General features: G+C 41.2%; 1 protein-coding gene across 1 annotated transcript; it reads right to left on the bottom strand.

The window, feature by feature from the left end:
• Window positions 1-651: 651 nt before the first annotated feature.
• prrc2b (proline-rich coiled-coil 2B) lies at window positions 652-20,338 on the bottom strand. Its single transcript, XM_083929457.1, is given in 31 exon segments — window positions 652-770; window positions 772-885; window positions 1,342-1,423; window positions 1,567-1,646; window positions 1,826-1,993; window positions 3,128-3,368; window positions 3,513-3,634; window positions 3,739-3,836; window positions 4,007-4,199; window positions 4,348-4,446; window positions 4,578-4,865; window positions 5,054-5,130; window positions 5,505-5,646; window positions 5,736-5,842; window positions 6,027-6,190; window positions 7,139-9,166; window positions 9,336-9,543; window positions 9,644-9,833; window positions 10,567-10,760; window positions 10,870-11,209; window positions 12,088-12,250; window positions 12,346-12,430; window positions 13,148-13,311; window positions 13,419-13,543; window positions 13,732-14,045; window positions 14,795-14,938; window positions 15,107-15,170; window positions 15,654-15,756; window positions 16,130-16,307; window positions 16,431-16,608; window positions 20,198-20,338. Coding segments are annotated over 30 exon segments (6,483 nt in total). The 5' UTR covers window positions 16,546-16,608; window positions 20,198-20,338; the 3' UTR covers window positions 652-677.
• Window positions 20,339-24,899: the final 4,561 nt, after the last annotated feature.

Below are 24,899 nucleotides of genomic sequence, written 5' to 3'. Positions count from 1 at the left end.
TATTAGCATACGATTATATTCAGGAATACAAGTCATTACTGTATTTTGTCAAATGTTTATATAGTACTTTAGTCCAGGTGTCCAACCCTGCTCCTGGAGAGCTGCTGTCCTGAAGGTTTTAAGTTTCTCCCTACTTTAACAGACCTGATTCTTATGATTATCAAACCCCTGAAAAGCTTCAGCTGCTTGATAACGAGTCCATCATTAGACTCAGGTGTGTTAGAGCAGGGAGAAACCTAAAACATGCAGGACAGAAACTCTCCAGCAGAAGGGCTGGACACCCATGGTTTTGTCTACATACACACACACAATCAATATTATTGTTAACAATATAAAATTCTATTTTTCAAAATACAACTAACAGCACTATAAAAGTATCCTATGGATACTATAGAAGTTATAAAAATAAACATTTGAAATATGTCCACGTTTGATCCTGTTGCAGTGAATGTGAATCTCATCAGCTGACAGGAAGGTAACAAGGACCAAGGCTGTTGCCTAGCAATAGAATTCCATTAAAAAGGTCTATGAAGACCTCTCAGATATGTCAACTCTAACTCTAAACTTCAAGTCAAAGGCACTCACTAGGAAATACACACCACAAGTAAGACAGATAGAGAAAAAGAAAATGGATAAAAAAAATGAAATTACCTATATTTACAGTGGGTGGCTCACCTTCATGCCATCCTCTGGCCCTTTAACAGAGGGCTCGGGGGCCGAGGGAGGGGCAGAATGGGAAAGGTCGCGGCCAGGATTGGGGTAAGGGGGGGGGCGGATGATGACAGGCTTGTTGACCTGCATAACTGGTCTCTGGATGGGATTTGGGAAAGGGCCAGTGGTGGGGGGCCGCATGTGCATCACCATGCTGCCCTGAGCAGTTGGGACCTATTGATCCCAGGAGAGGGAGGGAGGGGCATAAATAAAAACACAAATAATTAGCATGTCAGTATCATTTCTTAGGGGAATTTTCAGACTTGGCCCAAATATTTGAATTCAACATCAGGTTTGTTTTTTCAATTGCATCACTGCCTTTAAAATGTAGTTTTGTGCAAATGTCGATGTATTTAACCTATCATGTTATTCAAATTTAATTATTTAAAGTGAACCCCGGGCAAGCTTTTTAAGATGGACAGCAGCTTCGAGGGGATATCTGAAAGTGTTCTCTAACTTTGCCTAATAAAGGTTTTTGTTGAAGTGCCTTGGTATAGCCACAGCGGATATTTTAACAAATTCGGAACAATAAAAAACAATATTTCAGAATAAATCACGTAATAATAATCGTATTAATAATCTGTTCTCTAATTTTGATCTCCAGTGTATGCATGTATGAAATATAAATACCTGTTGAGCAAAATGTGTAGGCAGAGGGCCTACAGGCCCACCAGGACCAGAGGGCTTCCCACTTGGGCTGGCAGAACCAGGCCTGATGAAAAGAGGGGAGAAATAAAAGATAGCTTTAAAATCCATTTACTAAAATAAGCATTTGTGATACACCATATCTCACTTGTTGACAAAGCAACGCTGCATGTGTATTATAGACAGTTAACTTCTATTATTTTAACTCACCTGTAGGAACCCCCAGATAAGCCTGGTGAATGATTGGGCTTCTCAGAGAACTGGAAACCTTTCATTTCCATCTGTGAACCCTGATAATTGGGTAATGAAAAAGACACATTGTCAATGATTGTATAAATAAAATAATATTAAGCCTTAATCAAATTTGTCTACATGTTTTTGAAGGGTAAAATTGAGCTTGACTTCCACAAGTGCACCAATTATACACTATTGGTTATTGTCTAAGCAATATAAGGACTGTAAGTCACACCTCTCGGCTGCCAGTCATGACCGTAGCCTGGGAGCCAGGTGGCAGCATTCGGCGTGGGCCCCCGACTGACAGGTTCTGTCCCTGCTGCAGCTGGATGGACTGTGGGAGGATAAGATGTTGCTGAGCTGAGCCATAGCGCAGCTGAGAGCCAGGAAGGGGCATGGTCACCTAGTAAAAACAAAGATTTTACTGTAAATGGTGTTTAAAGCAACAGTCCAATGATGGTCTGATGATGCTATGAAGGCATATACTTGCTAAGTCATAGCTGCAGGAGGCCAAAAGCAAGCAAAAAATAAAAACGCCAGAAATTGAAATGAGACTCCTTCCTGCACTTCTACCTCTCCCCTCTCTGCCCTGAGCTCCTTCCTTGAATTAGTTGCAGATGTGAGCCTATGGCTAGAATTAGCAGATGGCTAAACTATAACCAATATTTATTCATCTCTGAAACACACGTACACACACACACACCAATACTGACAGGTATTTTATTGTGTTTGTCAGACACTGTCAATATCTAATAGAGTCTGACAATAAACATGTCAATTACTGTAAATATCAGCAAAACATTCAAGAGATGGAGATACTATATTGCTAACAGCTCGGCCTGCTATCCGAACAGCCTGCAAGGATAGAGCAGTCACTCAAAGTATGATAAACACGGTGCTAATGTTGATTATTGTAGTGTATACTGTACTGTGTATAGAATGTTAACATAGTCTCTTATCTGGTTTAGCCTTGAATTAGCTGCAGCTGTGAACCTTTTGCTACAGTTATCAGAACTGTCTTTCCCCGAAGGGACATGCACACACATCTGCACTCGCAGAACAGCAAAGGAACACACCCGGTGTTGGCCGTAGTCATCACAGCTTAGATTTTCTAAACTCTCACAACAGAGCCAAGAGGAGGAGTAGAAGTCTAGTTTTCTCTTTAAATCATGATGACATATGATGGATCTTTTCCCAACAACAAAATAAACTGCCTATGCCAGCTTTAACATGAATGAAGATTCTGTTTATCCTCAAAGCAATTTCAGTCAAAAAAAAAAAACAGGACCAGTCCCAGCCTGGTCAGATGCGTACATGAACTGATGAAGCCTCTTGGATGAGAGGTGAAACGTCTTCCTAGACAAACAACCAGTCCAGTTGTTTTTGACTGAAATTGCTTTGAGGATAACGATGACCTGGACAAATGAGAACATTCACAGGAAGATTCTGTTTAAAAATACATTTGAAATTTGACAAGCATCTAGAGGAAAGCAGTGTACTGAGCTTTTATTAAACTGAATTTCACCAATTCACTAACCTGGATGAGCTGCGAGTCCATCAGCTGGGAGGAACCCATACCAGGCCCTTGGTTCATCTGGCTGTCATAGACCAGCTGCTGGCTGCCATTCATAGGCTGATAGTGTGAGCCTGACTGTGTCTTGACCATGTCTGACGGCTGCATGCCAGGGAAAGCAGAGTAAGGTCCCTTGAGCTGGGCTCCGCCCGACAGCACCATGGGGCTTGGCTGTGACAAGTTGGGGTGCATGTAAACCTGGGACCTGAAAGGAGCAAGACAAAGCGTAGAAAGGAAAACACATTAAAACTACATGGCAGTGTCACATTTGTGAAACAGATAAAACAACTAAAGTGAAGCACATGAATGGGATCAGTGGAGATTCCATGATAAATTGAGGTGGCAGTACCTGAAGGGGGGAATAGAGTTGAACATTTCTTGGGACTGAGAGACGGGTAGACCTCCCCGAAGCCCCAGCTGAGCCTGAGCCTGAAGAGATGTGTGCAAAGAGATCGGAATCTGCTGGGCCGCCTGAATGGATGGATGAACAAATGTAACATAATTCTGCTGATACACAAACAATCCTGCCTGCCTATGTGTGTGTGAGTGGTAGTGTGTGTATTTTTTCTCTCTACCTGTTGGTAGGTCTGCTGCTGGGTCATGGTGGGAGGTACAAGGCGAGGCTGACTAGGAAAAACATGACCATCCAGATACAATGGCGGAATATGACTACCTATAGAAGGGACAACAATAGGCTGTTAGTTTAGTTTCCCTTAAAGATCAAGCCCTCATCAATTAGAGAAAATTAAAACTACCTATAGAAGGGACAACAACAGGCTGTTAGTTTAGTTTCCCTTAAAAATCAAGCCCTCATCAAATAGAGAAAATTAAAACCCGTTTTACCTTGCATGGACATGGAAGGTGCTACAGACGCCACAGGCATCGGAGGCATTGAAACCCCACCAAAGGAACTGTAGCTGACACCACTGGATGAGCCAACGCTGCATGGAGGCTGAGCACCTGAAGCGCCTCCACCAGGAGAGCCCTGCTCAGGGAGAGACTGGGAGTTCTCCCATGCCTTGCGTGCTGATTCCATCTGAAGACGAAGAAACGTTTAAGGTTGATATGCATGTTTGAATATGATAGTTTTGCCTTTATGATCCCACTATATTGTTTCCCATGCAAGAAAGAGTTGCATAAATAGACAGTCATCCCTCATTTGCTATGAAAAGAAATTCAAATACCTTGAGAGTGAGGTCAGCACTGGGGAAGGAGATGGGGTTAAGGTTAATGCCAGGCTGCAGGTGGTTGGACCGCAGCATGGGGATACTCTGATTGAGAGTCTGTTCAAAGACAAAAGTTCAGAATCAGTCATTAACAAGTCAATATCTCCTGTTTTTAAGTAACAAAAAGATACTCTTGCAAAATTATTATTAATGATTCCTGTGGTGATTGTACAGATGTAGTCACTCACATTGGTGCTAAGTGCGTCCTGAAGCTTGTTGACAGGATTGGACACGGGAACTGGGTTGGAGACCGGTGGTAGGCTGAAATCAGAGTCTTTGGCACTGACACCAAACTCAATAGGAGGCACAGGCAGCACAGTGTCCACATGGAGGTCCACACCATTGACTGGCGTGATCGGGCCAACTTCCAGACGATCAACACCTTCCGATCCCTTGCGGTGCTTTAGGGAGCGTTCATTTCCAATGGGCCCTGGCTTGTGTTGTTCTTTACTCTGCTCGGGGCCAGCATCAGAGTCCTGGCAAAGAAGAAAAAAATAATTAGTTCATGTTTCTTGGTGTGAGCCAATACCATTGTAGCCAATTTGTTATCTTAATAATAGGCATAAATAAAAAAAATTAAGGTTTCAGAAATATGTTTTAACTGCAGACAAACAAGTGAAGACACAGAATATGCATGTTTCGATGACAAACTGCATTGTACTACCTCAGAGTTCGGCTCGCTCCCAGTGTAAGACACCTGTTTAGTCCATGAGTCTCCCCCTGAAGACTGTACTGAAAGAGCTAAAAAAGAAACGAATGCTCTTAGTGAAGAATGCAATTATTTTGTCACTTTTTCCATTCCAACAGAATTTCCATCGTCTATAAAATTGTTTGTTAACATAGTTCTACCTTGGAAAACAAAAACTGACATTTTAACTAGGATTGCACATTTAAAATAATTCCTTGTCTTCTTTCTAGCAAACGTGTCTTTTTTCTAGCTGTAAAAAAATACAAAAAAGAAATAAAAGATTTAGAAATGTCATCATAAACTTGTTCTCCGAGTTTAATATTTGAGTTAACGTGTGCCTCCAGGCGCGTGTTTATCAACCCTAATCACACCAAAATTAGGAGAAAAGTATCAAGAACCAATCATTGACACAAAGGTAGGTGTGTACCTGAGCTGTTTGTCTCCCAGATTTCAGTTCCCAGGTTGTTCGAAGAAAGCGCTTCCTCAGGTTGTTCAATGCCCAAGCTTCCCTGCTTTTTGGCAAAGCGTGGCGGTATCTTCGATGTGATAGTCCTGTTCTTTATTGGCACCTAACAAAGGCAACAGTGAGAAATGGCTTAAAAAAACCCAACACTTTTTGTTCATCCTTGGCTTCATTACTGAGCATATGTTAACTTACAGCAGTTCCCTGTTCCTTCCTCCTCCTATCATCTTCCTGTGGGCGTCTTTGCTTTTTGGACAAGGCATCCTGGTATCCATCTGTATTTGAAACGGCATCCCCCTCAACTATAAAACAAGTGGGCAATGCAAAAATAATCAGTTCTCTACCCCAAATGTAAAAATGAAGTAGCACTGGTTTTCCAGGGATTTCTTACAGTGTATATGTGCAACAGTTCACCTTTAGAATTGTTAATTTAATTCCCATCAACATGGAGAACACAAAAAGATACATTCAAAAAACTGGACTCACTTGGGTAGCTGCTGAGCTCATACTGGGACAGAGGTTCGGCTATGTCTGTCTTGACAGGTCCTTGCTTCAACTCTTTGTCTAATTTCTTCCCTAAGGGCTCAGTGGACTCCCTCTCCTCCGGCTGCTCTATGCTGTAGACTGAGCCCGACTCATCTGGGCTCCTGCTGAAAAAAAACACCACAGGAAAGCGAGAGGCAAAGGGGTTTCAATTGGGTATTCTGGCATCAAAAATGTTTTAAACTGTGGCAAAATAACCCAAAAAACTCTGATAATCTTGTCTCATTTTGGCAGTTAAAAACAAGTATCTTAACAAATCCTTCACTTAGCCAATTAAGTTAGTCACCAAGGGCTAGAGATGCCAGGTGAAACAACCAGAAAAAGAAAGAGAAAGACTCAGGAGAAATGCTGAGGAGAAATGGGCAAATTTAATGTTTGTAGCCAATCTCTTTGTCAGGCTTGAGTGACTTTCCCACATTCATCTTGCCAATGAAATGGGTCGATCTGGAACTGACTGCATGGCAAGAATTGCTCAGCACCCCAGGCTTTGGTCAATAATAGGGGAAACAATATCAAACTATAAATAACATTTTACTTCCTCAAAACGATGGAAAAGTGTCCACAGAACCAACTATCTAAAGGGTAGTGAGAGATACATTTTGACCAAGAGATAAGACAAAATGAAACCTCAGAAGTTAACCACTGGTACTAGTTGAAAACAGACGCGTTCACAAATCCAGAATTTCACTAAATCAGAACAACCAGCAATCTAGTATCAGTGCTGGTAAAGTGAAAGCTAGGCATCTTACTGAGCAGTCAAACTGTTTCTCTACACAGAATAAGAACTCACTTTCATACATGTGTACAATAGAATTGTTTGTTTCCTCAAAGAAAGGTGAGCAAAAGGTTTTCAGTTTTGTCACTGCAAGAGTCTAAACCAGAGTTTATTTAGACATCCTGTGTTGTGGGTTTCCAAGCAGTTATAACAACCAGACATAAAACAAGACACTAGAGCATTAATATCATTTCCCAACATAGAGGATTCTTCTTTCACAGTGGCGAGACATATGTGTACAATTACTTCATCTTTAAGTTTGTTTGATCATTCCCCTTACCTCTTACAAGAAGTCCCTCCATTCTGCCAACTGTCATTCCTGTTGGATGAGGTGGGGGGGTTATCAGGAGTACGCGCCATCTTGCTCGCTTCCAGCAGTGATGGCTCTCCTTTCCTGTTCTGCCGTTCCACCAATGGTCTCTGGCTGGAGAAGCTTCTCTTGCAAAGCTCCCTCTTCTCGCCAGAGCCTGGTTCACTATGGCCAGAATCGGAGGGAACATCACCATGTGCTTGTGTAACCACGCCTCCACTTCCACCTCGCTTTTCTCTCCAGTCACCAAAGTCGCTGTTCTCTGATCCCGTCTCCCATTCCTCAGCCTGACCATGCTGGCTGGGGCGTCCACCAGGATAGTGGCCACTTGGCCAGTTGTCTTCCCCACTGCTTTTGGGTCGACCAGGCCAGGAGTTTGAAAAGTCTCCATTTATGTATTCATCACTTGTCCACTGATTTGAACCAGGTTCACGTTCTTGTTGTAGACGACGGAAGCGCGGAGGCTTGTCTTGACGGGGGGGTCGCCGTCTCCTTAACATCTGCCTGTCAGGGTTGTCATTGTCAAAGTAATATTCACCTTCCCGTTCTTCTGTGCCATTTTCCATGAAGGAGCCAGTGAATTTAGGAGGGTACTTGAGAGTCTCACGTTCAACAGGGGGTCTGCGAGAGTAAGTAGACTCAGCTCCAGGACCATAACCATTTTCCTGCAGGGGGCCACCAGTGCTACTAAATTGAGGCCCACGGCCCCTCCATGTAGAAATTTCCCTTGACCCTCCAAAGCCTCGACTGTAACTTCCAGAGGTGTTCAGTCTGGGAGGCAACATTCGTCCTCCAAAGCCCCTGGTGGCCTTGGCCTTTTCTCTGGAATCTTGGGCTGTCTGGTCATCTGTGTACACCTTGTTGGATCTCCAAGAGTCTCTATCGGCCTTACGGACTTCTCCAGACTCTGTGTAACCTTCTCCATTTTCAGATCCCTTCTGGCGGCGCCTCTTGGGCAGTTCCTCATACTCGGAGGCTTCACTCAAGGTCTCACTGACATTTCGCCTGCGGGGCTTGCCCCTCTGGAACTCCTCCACCTTGATAAGGTCCCTAGGTGGTGCTCTGCCTCTGCCTGCCCTTTGAGCGCCACTGCTGCTGTTATTGTTGTTATAAGCCCCTCTGAGACTGTCTCCACCACGGCCACCACGGGTTCCACCTCTTGAGCTAAATTCCCTAAAGCCACGACTGCGGCCTCTACCTGTTCCCCTGACTGCACCAAAGGCCTGTTCTTCATCAATGAAGATCCAGTTATTGCGCCGTGGTGCCTGGGGCTCACGATTTTCCAGGCTATCTCTAGGTGACTGGCTCTTGCCACTCTCCCAGGTGCTCTCCTTGGGAGAGTCATCGCTGTGGGTGCTCAGAGGCCTGTCTGTTTTGGTGGGAGCTGGTGACTGACGCTGCCTCTCTTCGGGCTGTTTCTCAACAACAGGCGAAGCTGAACGCCTGTTGCTGATAGGCTGGTTATCTTTCTTCAAATCGTAAACATTAGTAAGGACTTCTTTCTCCAGGCGGTAAGGGACAGGCTTCTCCTCAGGCTCAGGTTTAGGCTTCTCATTCTCCTTGTCTTCCACTTTGAGAGCCTTGAGTACTGGTTTCTTGATGGGCCCAGTTCTGCGAGTCAAGGTGCGCCCACTTGTCTCAGATGGCTGGCTAACACTACTACTGGAACTAGAACTGGGTTCCAACCACTGGCTTTGAGTATTGTTGAGTCCTCCATCTTGTTTTTGGCCTCCGTCTCTTTTCCAATTGTCCTTGGAGCCGTCTATGGTCTCATCGTGAGATTCAGAGTCTCTAGAGTCTTGTTTTGGGTAATCACTATCTGCATGATTCAAGGAGTGGTTCTGAGCAGTGGTCGGCAAGCCTTGGTCATGGTGTTGGTGTTCTCTATCTGGGCCTCGGCTTTTGTAAGCTTGATGGGGGATATCATCTTGGGGGTGGGTCAAGCACTCACTGGCCCTCTCTTCATAGGAGTCCTGTTGGGAGCAGGCCATATCATTTCTGTGGAAAAAGAAGGTACAAAAAAAGATGACGAATGACAAAAACAGACCCACAAAATAATACTGCTTTATGATGCTGGTTCTTGGGATTTTGATCGAAATACAAAAGGAAAGCCTTAATTTAAGAAGTGCAAAATTCACATGCTTCAATATTTAAAAAAATAATTGACCTGTCTTCTGGCTGGCCACTGTCTGAGCTTTCATGCTGTCTCTGGTAAGGTGGAGTGAAGCTGCGCAAGGGGTAGCCATCTTGGTTCCACATAGGGTAAGGCTCAGTGGAAGGGGCTCTTCTCTCCTGGTGCAGGTTGGGATGGCCTCCCTCATCGGAACCAGGGCTGTTCAGGTGGTCTTGATGCATCATGGGTTTCATCATTCCTGCTAAAAACATTCAGTGTTTAAACTCAAGTTTTTCCACGATTAAAAAAAAACTGAATACAGATGTGACGGTATGCACTCATTTTGTTGAGTTAGTGCTCACCTGAAGAGTGGTAGTAGTCAACAGGAGATCGTCCTTGTGCCATGCGGGGATCCATAAAAGGCGGCATCATCATCCAGCGGGGATCAAACCCGAGGACATGTGGGGGGTAGTAGCCCCGCTGGGTGTGGCTTGAGCTAGATGGGGCGGGGTGACCTGACTGCTGCCAGTGCTGCATTTTGTATACTTGTTCCTGTAGAATGTATACAACAAATACACTTTCTAAGAGATGGTGGGAAAAATCCACAGAACGACTATGTAAAAATGACTTCTTACATTGAGGCTGATTGATGAGGCTTCAGAATTCGCCAATTCAATGCTACATTTACGACTGATGTTTAAGTTGCTCTTAGCAAAGGATCAATAACTTACACTACAGACTAAATATGAATATTAATATCGATAAAATTCAGATTAATGTGAACGTCTGTGTTTTACTCCCCATGCATGACGGCCATCAACACAGCAGCTGTTGTCTGGGAGGGAGAAAAATACCAAAAAAGTCTTGCAATCAGCCTTTTTCACAGCAGACATTTTGAATTATCATAGAAGAAAAGGTTCTGTTCTGTTGATGTGTCCCAGTAAACCATGCCAGTGTGACAGAGCCAAAGCAGGTAAGAGAAATTCAGCCATCCTTTATTTTATAATTTACATAATGTGCTTCTCCTACAATGACATGTCAAAATGTCTTCTGTGAAAAAGACCTTTGGAAACTTTGAAATGACATGAGCTCCAAAAACCTCTGACAAGAATTAAAAATCCACTCAGACAAATAGGTTGACACCCTTCACAGGAATGTTTGCATGTTGATGAATGCAACCCTAAAAAAATCCCTGGTTCGATGAACTCTCAAAAGCCCTCTTCTCAAAAAGCAACCACTATTGTATTAAAGCATTAGTCTGGGATTAAGACTTTATGGTGCTCACCTGCTGCTGTTGATGGTGTTGTGGCTGCTTTTGAAAGCGGGGTGGGATGGATTTGGAAGGATGACGTCCACTATAGTCTCCTGAGGGGGAGGAGGGCTCCTGGCCATCATCCTCACTGGCACGGTAATTGGAGAAGGCAGGTTCCTCATGGTAACTATGGCCAGGAGAGGTGTCCTGGGGAACCTCAATTCCATCTGATAATCATAACGCACTATTAGAATTTGCTGTTATAATCTGCAATAATCTTTACATTGTACATATAATATGTGGTCCTAAATGTACAAGTCTACATGCAGTTTTTACCTTTTGTGCTGTATTGCCAGGTCTCATGGTGGCCTTTACTCTGTTCCCCCTCTGGGGAAAGTTGAACCTCTTTGCCATCTCCTTCTTTCTGGCCCTCCTCTGTCCTTGATGTCTGCCTTTCAGTCTTCCCAAACTTCTCATCCAGCCTTTTGAGCTTCTCAGCACAGGCAGCAAGTCGTTCCTCACGGGCACGCCTCTCTTCCTCCTCCCGGCGTCTGCGGGCCCTCTCAACAGCCTCTGACAGCTCAGGTGACACATACTTTGCCCTAGCTGGGGCCTGAGACTGGCGTTGGTGATCTTCCTGGTCAGCCAGTGACTCACCTTGGTTTTTCTGTAGGGTCTACAAATCGAACAAATGCAGTTCAAGTATATAGAACAGTTTATAATGCATTTTTATTGTGTACTTTGCCAAAAGGTTTTAACGAAGAAATATTTTATTTTATAGAATAGTCTAAATTACATTGTCTACTAAGCCCATCTGCTCACATAGACAAAAAAAGCCTAAAAAGCCCCAAAGACTTGTTTAGTGGAAGAAAATATTAAATATGTATGCTTTAATGTGACACTGTACTTGGGGGGGGGGGGGTTATTTTAGGGATTTCATCTGACAGATTTTTCACATAGCAATTGGCCAAAAAACAGAAGCATGATCTGCATTTCCACAGTCTGGCTCACCGGATGTTCAGCTCTGGGATAAAGCCTGACATCTTTTGGGCCCCTTCCGCTATCTGTTTTGCAAGGACATCGTTCACGTAGCTCAGCCCAAGACAATTGTGTGTTTAAAATAACAAGCCAGGGTGTTTTTTTCCATTATCCCAGAATAATAAGCTGGTGTATCCAGACTATACTCAAGCACCGACACAACGCTGCGTAGATAGGTCTTGCTATGCAAGATCAGTATTTTCAGTACGTCTGGCACATAATCTTCAGTTGCCAAAGAAAAAGAATGGCAAGTGAAAGTAGTCAGATACATATCTCTATGGTTACTGCAAGGTCATCTCTCCCTATTCACAATGACAGTCTCACTCAAGGATGTGTGGAGGCAAACTGCTATTCATATGCTCTGTAATGTTTCCTTAACCTCCAGAGTCGCAGGGAGATTAAAGAATAAGATGTGTTTTAACTATAGATAAACATCAACATGAATTCATCTTAGATAAGTCGTCTCAGAGGAGGAGGAGGACGAAAGTGGAAAAACACAGTATAGTGTGTTGTTACCGGGGTGTCCGTAGAGAGATATCGGCCATTGGTCTTCCTGGGAGGCTCGTGGTGGTGATGTTGGTAGGAATAGCTCTCCTCTGGGCCCTCCTGGGGGTAAGATGCCTCACCTGAACTTAGGGAGGATTGGCAGTCACGCTGGTTCTCTCTCTCCCATTCAGTCCTAAAAAGTAAGAGGTCAAAATTAAACCAGGCACCCTTTAAATGATAAAAGAATGAGTGTGAGCTTATTTAGAGCAATAATGAAAGAGATCTCACCACATCCTGTTTTTTTCACCAGAGTGGTCTTCTTCATCATCACTGAACTTAAGCTTTTCACTATAATCAACTTCTTCATGGAGTCCTTGAAAAACAACAAATGAACAGTCAGGGGCAGTAATGTAGGATGGGATATAGAGCATTGTGAACAGGCATTCCTATCTGCATGCTCTCAGATGGTTAGCTGGAAAAACAATATGGGAGTTCCTGCATAAGCTCGGATGACCAAAGTCTGTTGGAATAAAACCATACACTCGAAAGAGGAATGGCATTAACATTTATCTGGCTGAATGAAAACCATAAGAGGGCAAGTCAACTAGTTGTGTCCTGAGCAGGCATGCCAACACATCTTACTTGTCTACCAACAATTAGACAAAATTGCTTGAATTATTTGGTTGAGACGGACTGCTTCACAAGCTAATGTTACAGATGCAGCTGGATCTGATCACCAACTGTCAGAGTTATCTTGACCTCTCTGTATGGAATGTACATCAAGTATTTTTGTGCATGTGAGATTAAACCTCCAAACCAGAGCAACTGTACCCAGTTTTATCTTGTAGCTATACTATAAGACTGTGGGTGCAGGCTGATGCATCATTACTAAAAGACTACTTCATGTCTTCTGTGCTCATAATTTGCCTTATTAATAGTCAGAGCAGTAATACTTCACAGGCAAACTATGGTGGAAGTGAGTATTCAAAAGCTGAAGAGGAAACTATGTTAAGAAACTAACTCCACACAGTCGACTTTAATCTTTCATTTGAGGGATGGAGGCAGTTAAACAAGTCTAAGAAATACTGACCAGCCCATCCATCCTCACAGTCATTGTCAAGTTCATCCAGATCCTTCAGGTCCTCTGGATTAATGATGGCTGGGCGTTGCGGTCTGTCACCAGGCCTACGGATAGGCTGAGAAGAAGGTCGAGATGTAGCGCGGACAAAGCGGTTCTCTCTTCTCACATCACCGCTGCAATCGGAGAAGGTAGAAAGACAAATTAGCAATTTTCAAATGACGCAAACTTCTTGGTCAAACAACTTAATGGATAAATGCTCTCACATTGTGAATGCACTTACTTGACAAGTTCAGGTTTGGCATAGCTCTGTCTAAAAGCGGGTTTGCTGTCAAATCGGGCTGGTGCTGCTACAGTGGTAGGAATATGGTCTGTACCTGGGGTTTCACGTGTCTCTTTAGAGCACATCTGAAAACAGCAGGATGAAACAATGTGTTCATAGTAGAAAAACAATGAGCCGCCAAAAGGATTTGAGTTGTTTCTGGCTTCATCCAACAAGTAAACTTTGTACAAGTAAAACCTGTAGACTGCCAGCTATTTTTTTTATATACAAACAATGGAATCATATAATCTTATAGGAGTCATATAACACTTACAAATGCAGGCAACATGTCATGGTAGACAGCAGTCGAAGTGTGGTGAAGCTGGTACTGCAGGGCAGTAGGGACGGTTGTTCTGCGGACAGGCTGGGCGGGTCGCAGGGAAGGTTCCTTGGGGTCAAGGACTGGTGACTGAGCAGTCACTACAGTAGAAGAGGTTGTGCCAGTGGCAGAAGGGGGGTGAGATGGGGCTGGAGGGGTTCCCGTCTCACCCAGGGCAGTGAGCTTAACCTCAGGATCTGCTGGCAGGCCGGGGGTCAGGGCCGAGGGTTGAAGGTTCCTGCCACCACCTTCCCTCCAGCTCGTCACATCTTGAAATGAAGAGTAATAGCACACTGTTTTTAACATCATCTGCATGTCTTTAATGACATCATTAAATTGTGCGGTGCTAAGTCAATTAATGCTTTCTGGATCACTAAAATAGCTAATCCAGAACATCTCAAATTGCCAACACAAACATTCTTTTTTATTCTATTCTCTCCTCTGCCGGGAGGGACAATTGCCCGACCCAGTGGTAGCAGCTGTGAGTCAGTCAAGTTCTACTTGCTTGAAAAATACTCAAGTACATGACATCAACAGACAAATAGCTAGGGATGACAGGATTTACAAATTTTGCCATAACAGCTGTTACACATCGTCACAGCTTCAGAACCATAAGAAATGTAGGAATACTTCAAGAATAGACATGAACACTAGTCTCTACAATATCTATGGTGTCCTGATTCCTGCACAGTTGTCCCGTGAAAACAAATCTTGTGAGTCACGTTTTATGTGTGCAACAGTTTGTTTTTAGTGCAAGATTACACTGCCTACCATTGACAGTCATTGTGCCATTCATCTTAGAAATGTTAGAGGGAAGTGGAATTCCATTTTGGATATCTACAAAATGACCAGGGAGTTGTTGTAGAAGACAGATATCCAATTTGCAAAGTGTGCCTTCTTTAAGAGACTAAAAAGGGCTCAACACTCTGAATATGTTCCGCCAATTCTATAATGGCTTTCCAGCAGACATGAGCATATCTATGAGACTGCCAACCGATTCTTTAGAGTCAAGACTTACTCTGGGGGCGGAGGCTTGGTCCGGGCCCATACGACGGATCGAAGCCGCTTCTTTCCTTGCCAGCCCTGTCCTGTTCTCCAGCTGCCTTTAGCGTGGGAAATTCCTCGTGAGAGAAGGGCTGAAGTCGGTTTGAGGCCCTTAAACCTGAGAGGAATGGCATAAAGAAATAAGTTTGTCTGGCACAAACAGAAGAATGCTTAACAAATTGTCAATGACAGAGGGGTCAATCTGGACAGCAAATGATTCCACATTAGTATGTCATTTAATTTTTAACACACCTCACTCAATTCTCAATCATTTGAGATGACTCACCATCTTGCTCTACTGCCTTTCCATTTAGCTGGGCCCATTGCTTTGGTCCACCTGTGTTTGTGTTCTGGGGAAATGAAAAAAAACATGGTCACAGTCTAATATCAGCATTATGTCTCTTTGACCTTTGAGACATAAAATGAGTCATTTTTTACCCTGAGAAAACATGGTTAAAAGCTGCCAACTCAATCTTGACCCTCTCTCTGTCTTAGCTACACTGCAACATAAAGAATCACTAGGTATCATCCTGTATTTGGCAAGAAAGTTTGCTCTCAAACTGAGATTGTTAATACAGTTCAGAGTATGTAATACACACTGAGAATGGCCGATACCAAAAAGTATCACATAAATGATTAAAGTAAGGATTGTACTGCAATTGTCCGGTCACGTTCATAAGACTCCAGTGAGTTTTTGATATATTTAATGAAATCTGCACTAGACTCACAGTTGTGTACAAATAAGTGCTTCTCGGAGATTAAATGAGAGATGTTTAAACACGCAATTTTATCAAAGGTTGAACATAGCCATAGCTACACATTCACATACACACCTCCTGGTTGACTACCGGTAAGGGCTTCTGAAGATTGGAGACAGATTTCTGTAAAGCCAGCTGCGGCTGCAACTCCGGCAGCTGTGGTATTGATGCAATAGAACTACAAACAGGCAAAGAAGAAAGCTGTTAAAAGGATGAAATCTAGCTAAAAGGTACATGTATCATGCTTTGATAAAAAGAAAGGGCACAGAAACTCAAGACTCTGCTTTATTGTACTTTTTCCTGTTGCTGCCTTCTGAGAAAGATAAAAGGATCTGTTTAAAGTTCATGTTGGTTTTCCCATTGCCAGAGAGTAGTTGAGTTACAAGTGAAAAGTGCAAACTACATAGGCTGTCAGAATGCCACTGTAGTGCATATATCATATGTTAATATATAAAAAATAAAATGAATTGTAGCACAGTGGATTTACCTGAACTTTATATAATGATTAGATGAAAGGGTAGTGCATAGTGTCTTAACCTTTATTCTCTTACCTCTTTTGATCTGGTTGTTCCTGCTTGTTCGCCCATCCTGTACCGTCTTTCGGCACAATAATCACGTTGGGGTCGTTTCCTTTGTTTTCTGACTTCAAGCTCGGCAGATGAGCAGGTGGGGGCATGCGCCGGGCTGCGGCCACTTTGCCAAGACTCTGCAAGCCATGTCGCGGAACTACTGCAGGGGAAAACATGTAGATAAAGCAAGGGGACCGAGAAAACAGAAGGGTTGGAAACATGGCCAAAGAGCGGTAGGAAAGTAATAAAGTGTTGAAGAGACACAAAATAAAATCAACCATACCTGCGTTTTTCTGAGTTTCTGTTGATTTTCCCTTGTACTTGTCAAATAGGCTGAGTGAGGAATACTTGCTTTTCCCATCCTTGGACTTGGTTATTTGCCCCAAACGATCGGACATTGCGATGTAATGTCATCGAGTATGGAAATTTTTCTTTGCGCCTCTTCCCAGTGCCTTCTGATTCTACAAAGAGAACAGAAGAAGAAATGTCAAGTACAGACCGCACTGAAGGGAAAAACTATTCAACTTTCAGGGTGGAGCATGTTCAGCACGACTACCTTGTGATGCTGGGCAGTATCTAGTTTTTTTTCCCCATTCTGAATTTCTTTCTTTTTTACATTTTAAAACCAAAAGCTAATTTTTTAGAAGACCTTTGCTGCCAAAGCAGCAAGTTGAAGGCTACTTGAGGCGTTGTATGTTTTGTTCATCGATTTCAACAAAAGTGTTAAAATATTCATTCTTCCAAATTTGATTTATTAATAAAATAAATCTTGCCATAAAATGTTCCTCCAGCTTATAGCCTCTTTCCACTGGCACTGTGTAGCATGTTTTAGGAACCTGAAATACCAAGTAGACACTGTTTGGCATCCACAGTGGGCCACCATTTAACTTGTGGCCAACCAATGCCCATAGTTTTAGCTCGATGTGTATCGATGGGGAATATAGTATAGCTTGCTAGTGACGTAACAGACAAATCTGCAGTAGATGAGAGCGCTTTCTGATCTTTTCAGCCAATCCAGTGAATCAGTATTTTACCCATAAATACCAGTGCAATGCAAGTGAAGGAAAGGCAAAGCAAACCCTTATGGTGCACGTTCCCACTGTTAAATCTGACACTCTGTGAACATTTAATGCAGGTTCCTAATGTTAAACCAGACATACTCTGTCTCACAACAGTCTCAGCATATTCTCATAATACAGATTGGATAGCTTGTTAAAGTTGTCTCTGTGCTGGTTTTTTTAATATTATAAAGACTATTTTCTCACACAGATGAAGAATGCATGTTGATGGTCAGATGGGTGTATGGTTTTTGCAATGTGTTCATGTGCAACTTTTAATAAAAGATGTAAACCAATGTGGAGTGACGCATCAGCCGGCCTTTGTCATCGCTAGTTCTACCATATGTCAGGACCCTAGGCCACAGTGATCATAAGCGTTTCAAATGCGACATCAGCAACATCCCAGCAGTACGGAAAACCACTTGCACCATGTTGGCACGGTTGACAGAACATGGCTTGTCAAAGGTACCTTGACCAAATTAAAAAATACCTCCTATGTTTAGGTTAACAATGCAACATAAAAAAAAAAATATATATATAGTATTAGGTTAAAATAGACACTGAAACAAATCACACATCTCCATTTTAAATCAAATGTGTATTTACAGTCAGGACAAACTGGTGTGGAACTTGCAGTTTTTGTTTTTTCCATATCCTCCTGACCTGGGGGCCTCAACACGTCCAACTTGTCTAGTCTATTCTATGACATGTGTCACAGTTCCTCGTGTAGGATTACTGGTATTTTGTACATACTATGAACCGCAAAGAGTTGCAGTGATCGAAACCAAATGCTGCGGACATGCTGCCTTTTATATGGCCACTGAAATGGAGTGGTACATGAGTAAGTTTGAGCGAGATACAACGACTCTGTCCAGTGTTACTAACTGTAACTAAAACCAGACCCCAATCAATCAGAGCATCACCATCACCTTTTTTATGTTTGATTCAGATACAGTTCGAGTAATCCTGAGTTACTGGACCATTATTTCTTTTATAATGCATATGATTTTTTCTATAAATATATTTGTTCTATGTTTTGATCACCACAACATACATTCAGTTTCAGTCCCTGCAATCATCTGTATGCCGTGATACCACTAAGGGTAAGATGGATCTGTGTTTATGCTATTTGACATAACAGTTCCTTTTAAATTATTCATCACCTGACGTGCTTAACACTTTATTCAAACCACAATTAAGTATGACAAACCAAATTCTTGTTGGCTGAGGGTAAACATCATTAAGTTGTCATGCCAAGAATCCCATCTTTCCCTGATGAAACTCCATTTCAATCTATTCTCTCACTACCTTTAAACTACCTTATAGAACTGAAGCGATGTTTGCAGAAATGGCTTTGACTTGATATATTTTAGTGGGCCGTGCTCTCAAAGCACCAGGTTAAGCTATTACATCATTACAACGCTAAGTTACACAAATTGTTAGCCCCAACACTCCTTGTTACTAGAAATATGCTATCATACATCCGATGTAATGCAATAATATTAATCAAATACTACAGTAACTTCTAACAACACTATGCAAGTACAAAAAAACATGTGGATGAACAAAAATATGCAAGCACTGTACATGGACAACTGAAAGTGATTCATGTTTAATATTTGAACTTCTATTAAACCTAGATATTTTCAGGAATGGGTGAAATGGAGGCTAAATTGCAGTGTATTTTAATAATAGTTTGAATACTCGCTGTATATGTTTGTCAATTTATTCTGCCCATTATATATTTAATGTCTTTTTAATATATATATATTTGCCTTCATTTTAAATAATTATAGGGAACTCAACATGCCGTGCCCCTTGTGGGTTTTCTGGATTTCCTTAACATGTCTTTTTTTTTAAACTTAAATGTCTCTAAATTGTAATATTCTTGTCGATTTTAATATGTGCTAAATAACTCGGCTCTAACCAAACAAAACGATAGTTTATATAGTCCTAACGCTAACGCACGCTAAGGACAATGGCTTCTGCCTTTCTGAACATTTTTTTACACAAACATGCAAAATAAATGTGGTCCTTTCAACCGAATACCAGACTCCAGATACGTAACGTTAGGTTATTGAAGGCCGCTCCGTTAAAGCTCCGCATAGGCGTTTTTGCCGGGACTCACCGGTGCAATTTTCTGCCCACCAAGGTCGATTTAGGCTGCAATTCCCTTTTAACGTCGCTTTAACTTTAGAAAAACAAGAATTTCTACAAAGAGCACCAAATCACACTTTTAACGTTGGTTGGCGTTAAAAAAAATGGAAGCTAACGTCATGACAGCTAACATTATAAATTCCTTGACGTTGTTTGCATTTTGAAGGTTAGTTCAACCAGACAGCAACCGATACAAAAAAGCACAACAACTACAGAGTTATATACTAGCTATAGACCTTAATAACAACATCATTTTGACAACCGTTGTCGCCTCTCTCACTAACGTTAGTTGTAGGTGTCGTTACCTCATTGAAAGCTAACATGCTAATTCCAGCAGCACCAGCCATTTGACTTAGCTGCACGAAAACAAAAACTGTTTATTTCCAAGTAACGTTAGGGGGGATAAAACACAGAAAAACGTCAATTTAGCAGAAGAGAAATCACCCGAAAATTACCTTACAGTGTAACTGAACGTCCAAAAAATATAATATGCTAGCGTTAGCTGAAAGAAAAATGGGTATGTAAACACGACCAACAGTGGCTCAAAGGTCCAGTAGAGCTGTTGTCAATATAATTATAATACCAAATTTAAGACTGTGTAGCTAGAAGTGAGTTTTTTCTGTTTATTCAAGCCACCACATAGAGCCAACTGTTCTTACGTTAGCATTAGCTTAGTGGTTTTCAAAACGGTCTCACGACAGCGATGGGTATGTAGGACAAGGCGATTAAAAATGGCTGCTGCCCAGAACAAAGCAACAAATAATAAAACTGGGCAGCGGAGAAAGACAAGCAAAAAACTGTAGATTTGACACAACCTCTCGCATCCATAACTCACCGATTCAACGACTTAGTGTATATTCTGATCAGTGGCGGTGATATATTTCCACAAAATGTTGTCTATTCAAAGGATGGATGGCGATTGATGAGCCCAATCTTCACAGGTTGAACCGATCGCAGCGTTGTTGCTGGGGTCCTACCCGGCCTGTGTAGGCTGTAGCGGCTCGGCTGAGAACGTCATACGTAAGCAAAAACGTCGTTGGCAGGGAAACGCGCCTCTCCTGAATGTTTGATTTCAGCAGCACTGTTCATTATTATGGTATGGAGTACTAAACATGACCATATCTCAATAAATAAATGCTGAAATAAACAAATTAATACATGAAGAAATATATACATAAATAAAAGAATAAGTTAATGCACAAATACACAATTAAATAAATAAATAAATGATTTACATTGATTTTTACATTTATGTTCGCCTACATTTATTTATTTTTGTATTTCTGTCTATCTGTATCTTGTTTCCAAATGTTAATGAGGCAGGCATTTATTTATTCATTTATTTCAGCATTTATTTATTTATTCCTGTATTTATTTATATACATACACACACACACACACATATAGGTATATATATATGTATGTATATATATATATATATATATATATATATGCATTTATTTATGTATTGAGACTTAAGTCATGTTTAGTCCTCCATAAACAAACACCATTCATTTTTTTTACGCAGTGTTAATGATCTTTTATGAATATTAGATCACAAGCTGCAGTAAATGTTACTGCAGTGAATCTAAAATATACTCTGGCATTGCAGGTGTATTAACATTTAATCAAAAAAATAAAACATGAGATTAAATATGGAGTCCAGCAGGATAGACTACTGCAAGTCCTATTGTCAAGTTATCTAAGTAAAAGAAGGTATTGCACGAATATCGAAAGATAACTATAGAATAGAAGACAATTATAATACAAACACAATAACAATGTGTGTGATGTATCTATATTAAAATGAATGAGCTGTCTAGATTTTAGAAGTGATCACTTTGTGCAGAAACGGGCTATGTGACACTTTCCCCTCTCATGATGAATACTAAAAAGCTTAACAGTGAATGCAGTTATGTCAGTGAGTGGGTTTAGTGTCCCAGTTTTGAGTCATATCCTGACTTTGATCTTACCTCGGGTATGGCTCATTCTTCCTCTTACTGGTATGTCTGATATCTTACTGGAAATTACGAGTATTTTTTAAAACAGTTTTCATCTCATCTCATCTCATCTTCAACCGCTTATCCAAGGTCGGGTTGCGGGGGCAGCAGCTGTAGCAGGGGACCCCAAACTTCCCTTTCCCGGGCCACATTAACCAGCTCTAACTGGGGGATCCCGAGGCGTTCCCAGGCCAGTGTGGAGATCTAATCTCTCCATCTAATCCTGGGTCTTCCCCGAGGCCTCCTCCCAGCTGGACGTGCCTGGAACACCTCCCTAGGCATCCTTACTAGATGCCCGAACCACCTCAACTGGCTCCAAAAAACCTTTTTATTCAATTGAAAAAAATTTTGTCAAAACAATGTGTGTGTGTGTGTGTGTGTGTGTGTGTGTGTGTGTGTGTGTGTGTGTGTGTGTGTGTGTGTGTGTGTGTGTGTCCATTCATTCTGAAATTACCCCAGCCTAAACAAATAGACATCCACATTAAAAAAAAACAACATTACATCTGTGTCACTTCACAAGAGGGTTGTCTGTAAAATGAACATAGTATGAATACTAACATACATCTACTAACTTATACTGAATAAGTTCTTAAATATATGTCCTGCAGAACGTGAAAATCTAGAAAAACAGGTTCAAATTTCATTGATTTTTCTTGGTATTCTGAATTTAAAGGAAATTAAATGCAGAATGCCTGATTTGTACAGGTAACGGTCTTTTATATCAAATATACATTTTGCTGCTTTGGATCCTTAAGACAATAAAAAACAATATATTTTGAGAATATTGCTGGTGCTCATAATAGTCAAGACAAGCTATCCCTCTAGAGGGAGCACTTGTCTTACACTTCTCACTGATTTTAAATGGCTACAAGTATCTCCCACTGATCGACCAACTACTGTGACAACAATCATGAATATTGATGCTGCTCTGGCAAATATTTAACAAAAGTCACATGGTACAGATTTGAACTAGAAGAAAAAGAATGATGAATTGACACAAATGTCTATTAAAGCCGTTAACATGGAGCCTATATGATTAATGTGTCTAGTGTAAACATATAAACATATAACATATAACAAACATATAATTCCCCAATTTGACTAAAACCAATTTCTTGTGAGTTTGTTACATTTTTTTATGCAGCTAGTTTGCTGACAAATGACAAATCGTACCCATGGTGCTTTCTGCTGGGTGTCTATTAAACAGTACTTTTGCCCTAATGAAGGAGCATTTCGGAATATTCGGAAATTGAGAAAATGCACAATCGCTCATGTTTACAAATCAATCATGAACAGAGCTACCTACATGTTATGAAAAGGTCACTAGAAAGTTGTGGTGTCTATGCACGACACAAACATTGCACAAAGACACAACAGTGGGACGTGTGGTGTCTGTTTAGTCCGTGCATGCGAACCTTGCAGAAACAGGCCTGTAAGCACTATCAACACTTACTCACAGGGATATTTTGGGAACATGCAAAGCAGAATTGTAGAGGCCTTGATTCTGCTGCAAAATCAAACACACCGACACTGGGACAAGCTCTAATTTGTTTTTCTAGCAAAATCATCCGATATAAAGCTGTAACTTCATTTGTAATGATGACATGACAGTAAAGACTCTTTCACCTTTAGAAACAGAGTCCTCAAATACCATGGTGTCAAGTAAGGCTACTGCAGCTGTTTTTGTATACATATGGATATTATTTGTGTTCATGCAGAAAGTTTGTCCCAGTGGTGACACTAATAAACATGAAATGTCATCCTCTGAGAACAAAGAATATGCAAAGCTGTAGCCTATACTCATGTTTGGTTGCACGTTGCAGCTTGCTATGTACCAATCAGCCGGCTTTTATTTGAACGTAATCTTAACCTGATTTTAAAGATACAGTCAGTGCATGTAGCAGCAGGTGCTTTATGTCAAAAGTTTGATCCTGCTGAAACCAATTTCAATTCAAAAAACCCTTCAGCTCCACACCCTTTCAAACTTTCAAACCCATAAAGACTTCTAATTAAGGACAAGTGTCTGTCTTGTCTACACTCTTCACTGTCTCTATGACTCTATACTGCTCAATCAAAACTTTAAAATAATAAGAATAATTGATATTTGCATTAAGTGTTTGACTTTTTCTTATGTCTAACTATTTCACACACAACCACGTAACACACACTGTAAGAGTCTCTGACTGTGGAAACTCTTCTCTGACTCTCTGCCAGAGAGTATTTTTAAAGCAGTTTCTGTTCCTGCTATATGAACTGTTTCAGAGCACACGCCTTTGCATTGGTGTTGTTTCCTGTCAGATTTGTCTGTGGTAAGAGCCCCGTGACAAGAAACTAGTGTCAAAGGGTGTTTTAACTGATGACTGTCAGAAAGATTGTTGCATCTATACATTATTGTTTGCTCTCTTAGTGAAGTAAACTGTTAGGTCTAAAATGATATGAACGCATGTATGCAACCATAAGACTAAGACTGAAATACTATATCTTGTTTATTGAATATGCTTTATGTCAAGTGAAACCCTACTCTGCATACTGCACAAAGCACTCTTGTAGCCGTGTAGATGCACTGGAAGTGCTGAGATGTAATAGATAGATGCATCTTCATATTAAGTGCATGTATTTATATAATTTCCCCCCTTCAGTTTATCACTGCCAAAGAAGGGTACGGCCTTGTCAGCACATAGGGCACTTCTTTAATATTTTGCTGACAGTCGCACATCACGTGATACTTTACAGTCTGTGATTTTCGTAGCAAACAAAACAATTTGTTGCAGAAAGCCACCTTATTAAAAAGGCAGGAGAGGCACTAAAGCCAGAAACATTGTTTTTTTCATGCATTACATAATTTTGAGATTGTTGTCGTCTTTCAGACTTGTGGGGGAAAAAACATCCAAAATACACATTTAGGTGTTTATTTTACTACACTTTGTCTATTTGCATATGCAGATTTTTCCTAAATTCACCAAAAGTTAACATTAGATGATGAACCATTTGCATATTTAAACTATTTCAGTAAACTTATAATACAAAGAATTATTACCCTATTCGTCCGTAGTAAAGTACATAATTTTAGAATCTTTAGTCTGTTTTCTTAATACACAGTTTTCTCATACTCTAAGCCACAAATCTCCACTTTAGCAGGAATACACAAAACATTCCAATTTTTCCCCCCATCTATTTTCTGAAGGCTTTCATAGAGGGCTTCACTGTAGGATTCAGCTGATGCATAAACATTCATCAATTTATGTTTAATAGCGTTTCCTCACCCTAATTGGCACACAGATGAAATTGAATTGAAATATTTGCACGTTGTATTGTAGATAGAGTATTGCAGATGAACAGATGCACGGCAACAGCACAAGCCCACACTAACAAACATTATTAGCCATTATTGGCATTTGTTCGCACGTAAAAAAGTAATAAAGCACAAAGACATTCACGTTTTACTGACTGCCCACCTCGTTTTATTTATGAGATGAAAAAAATAAAGTAAAGGTAAGTAAAAGTAAAAACATGACAGGCTTCTGTAAAGAACAAAGC

The sequence above is a fragment of the Echiichthys vipera genome (assembly GCF_963691815.1).
Source record: "Echiichthys vipera genome assembly, chromosome: 16".
NCBI lineage: Eukaryota > Metazoa > Chordata > Actinopteri > Perciformes > Trachinidae > Echiichthys > Echiichthys vipera.
The sequence above is the reverse complement of the archived record's forward strand: the minus strand, read 5'-3'. Positions and strand labels throughout refer to the sequence as shown.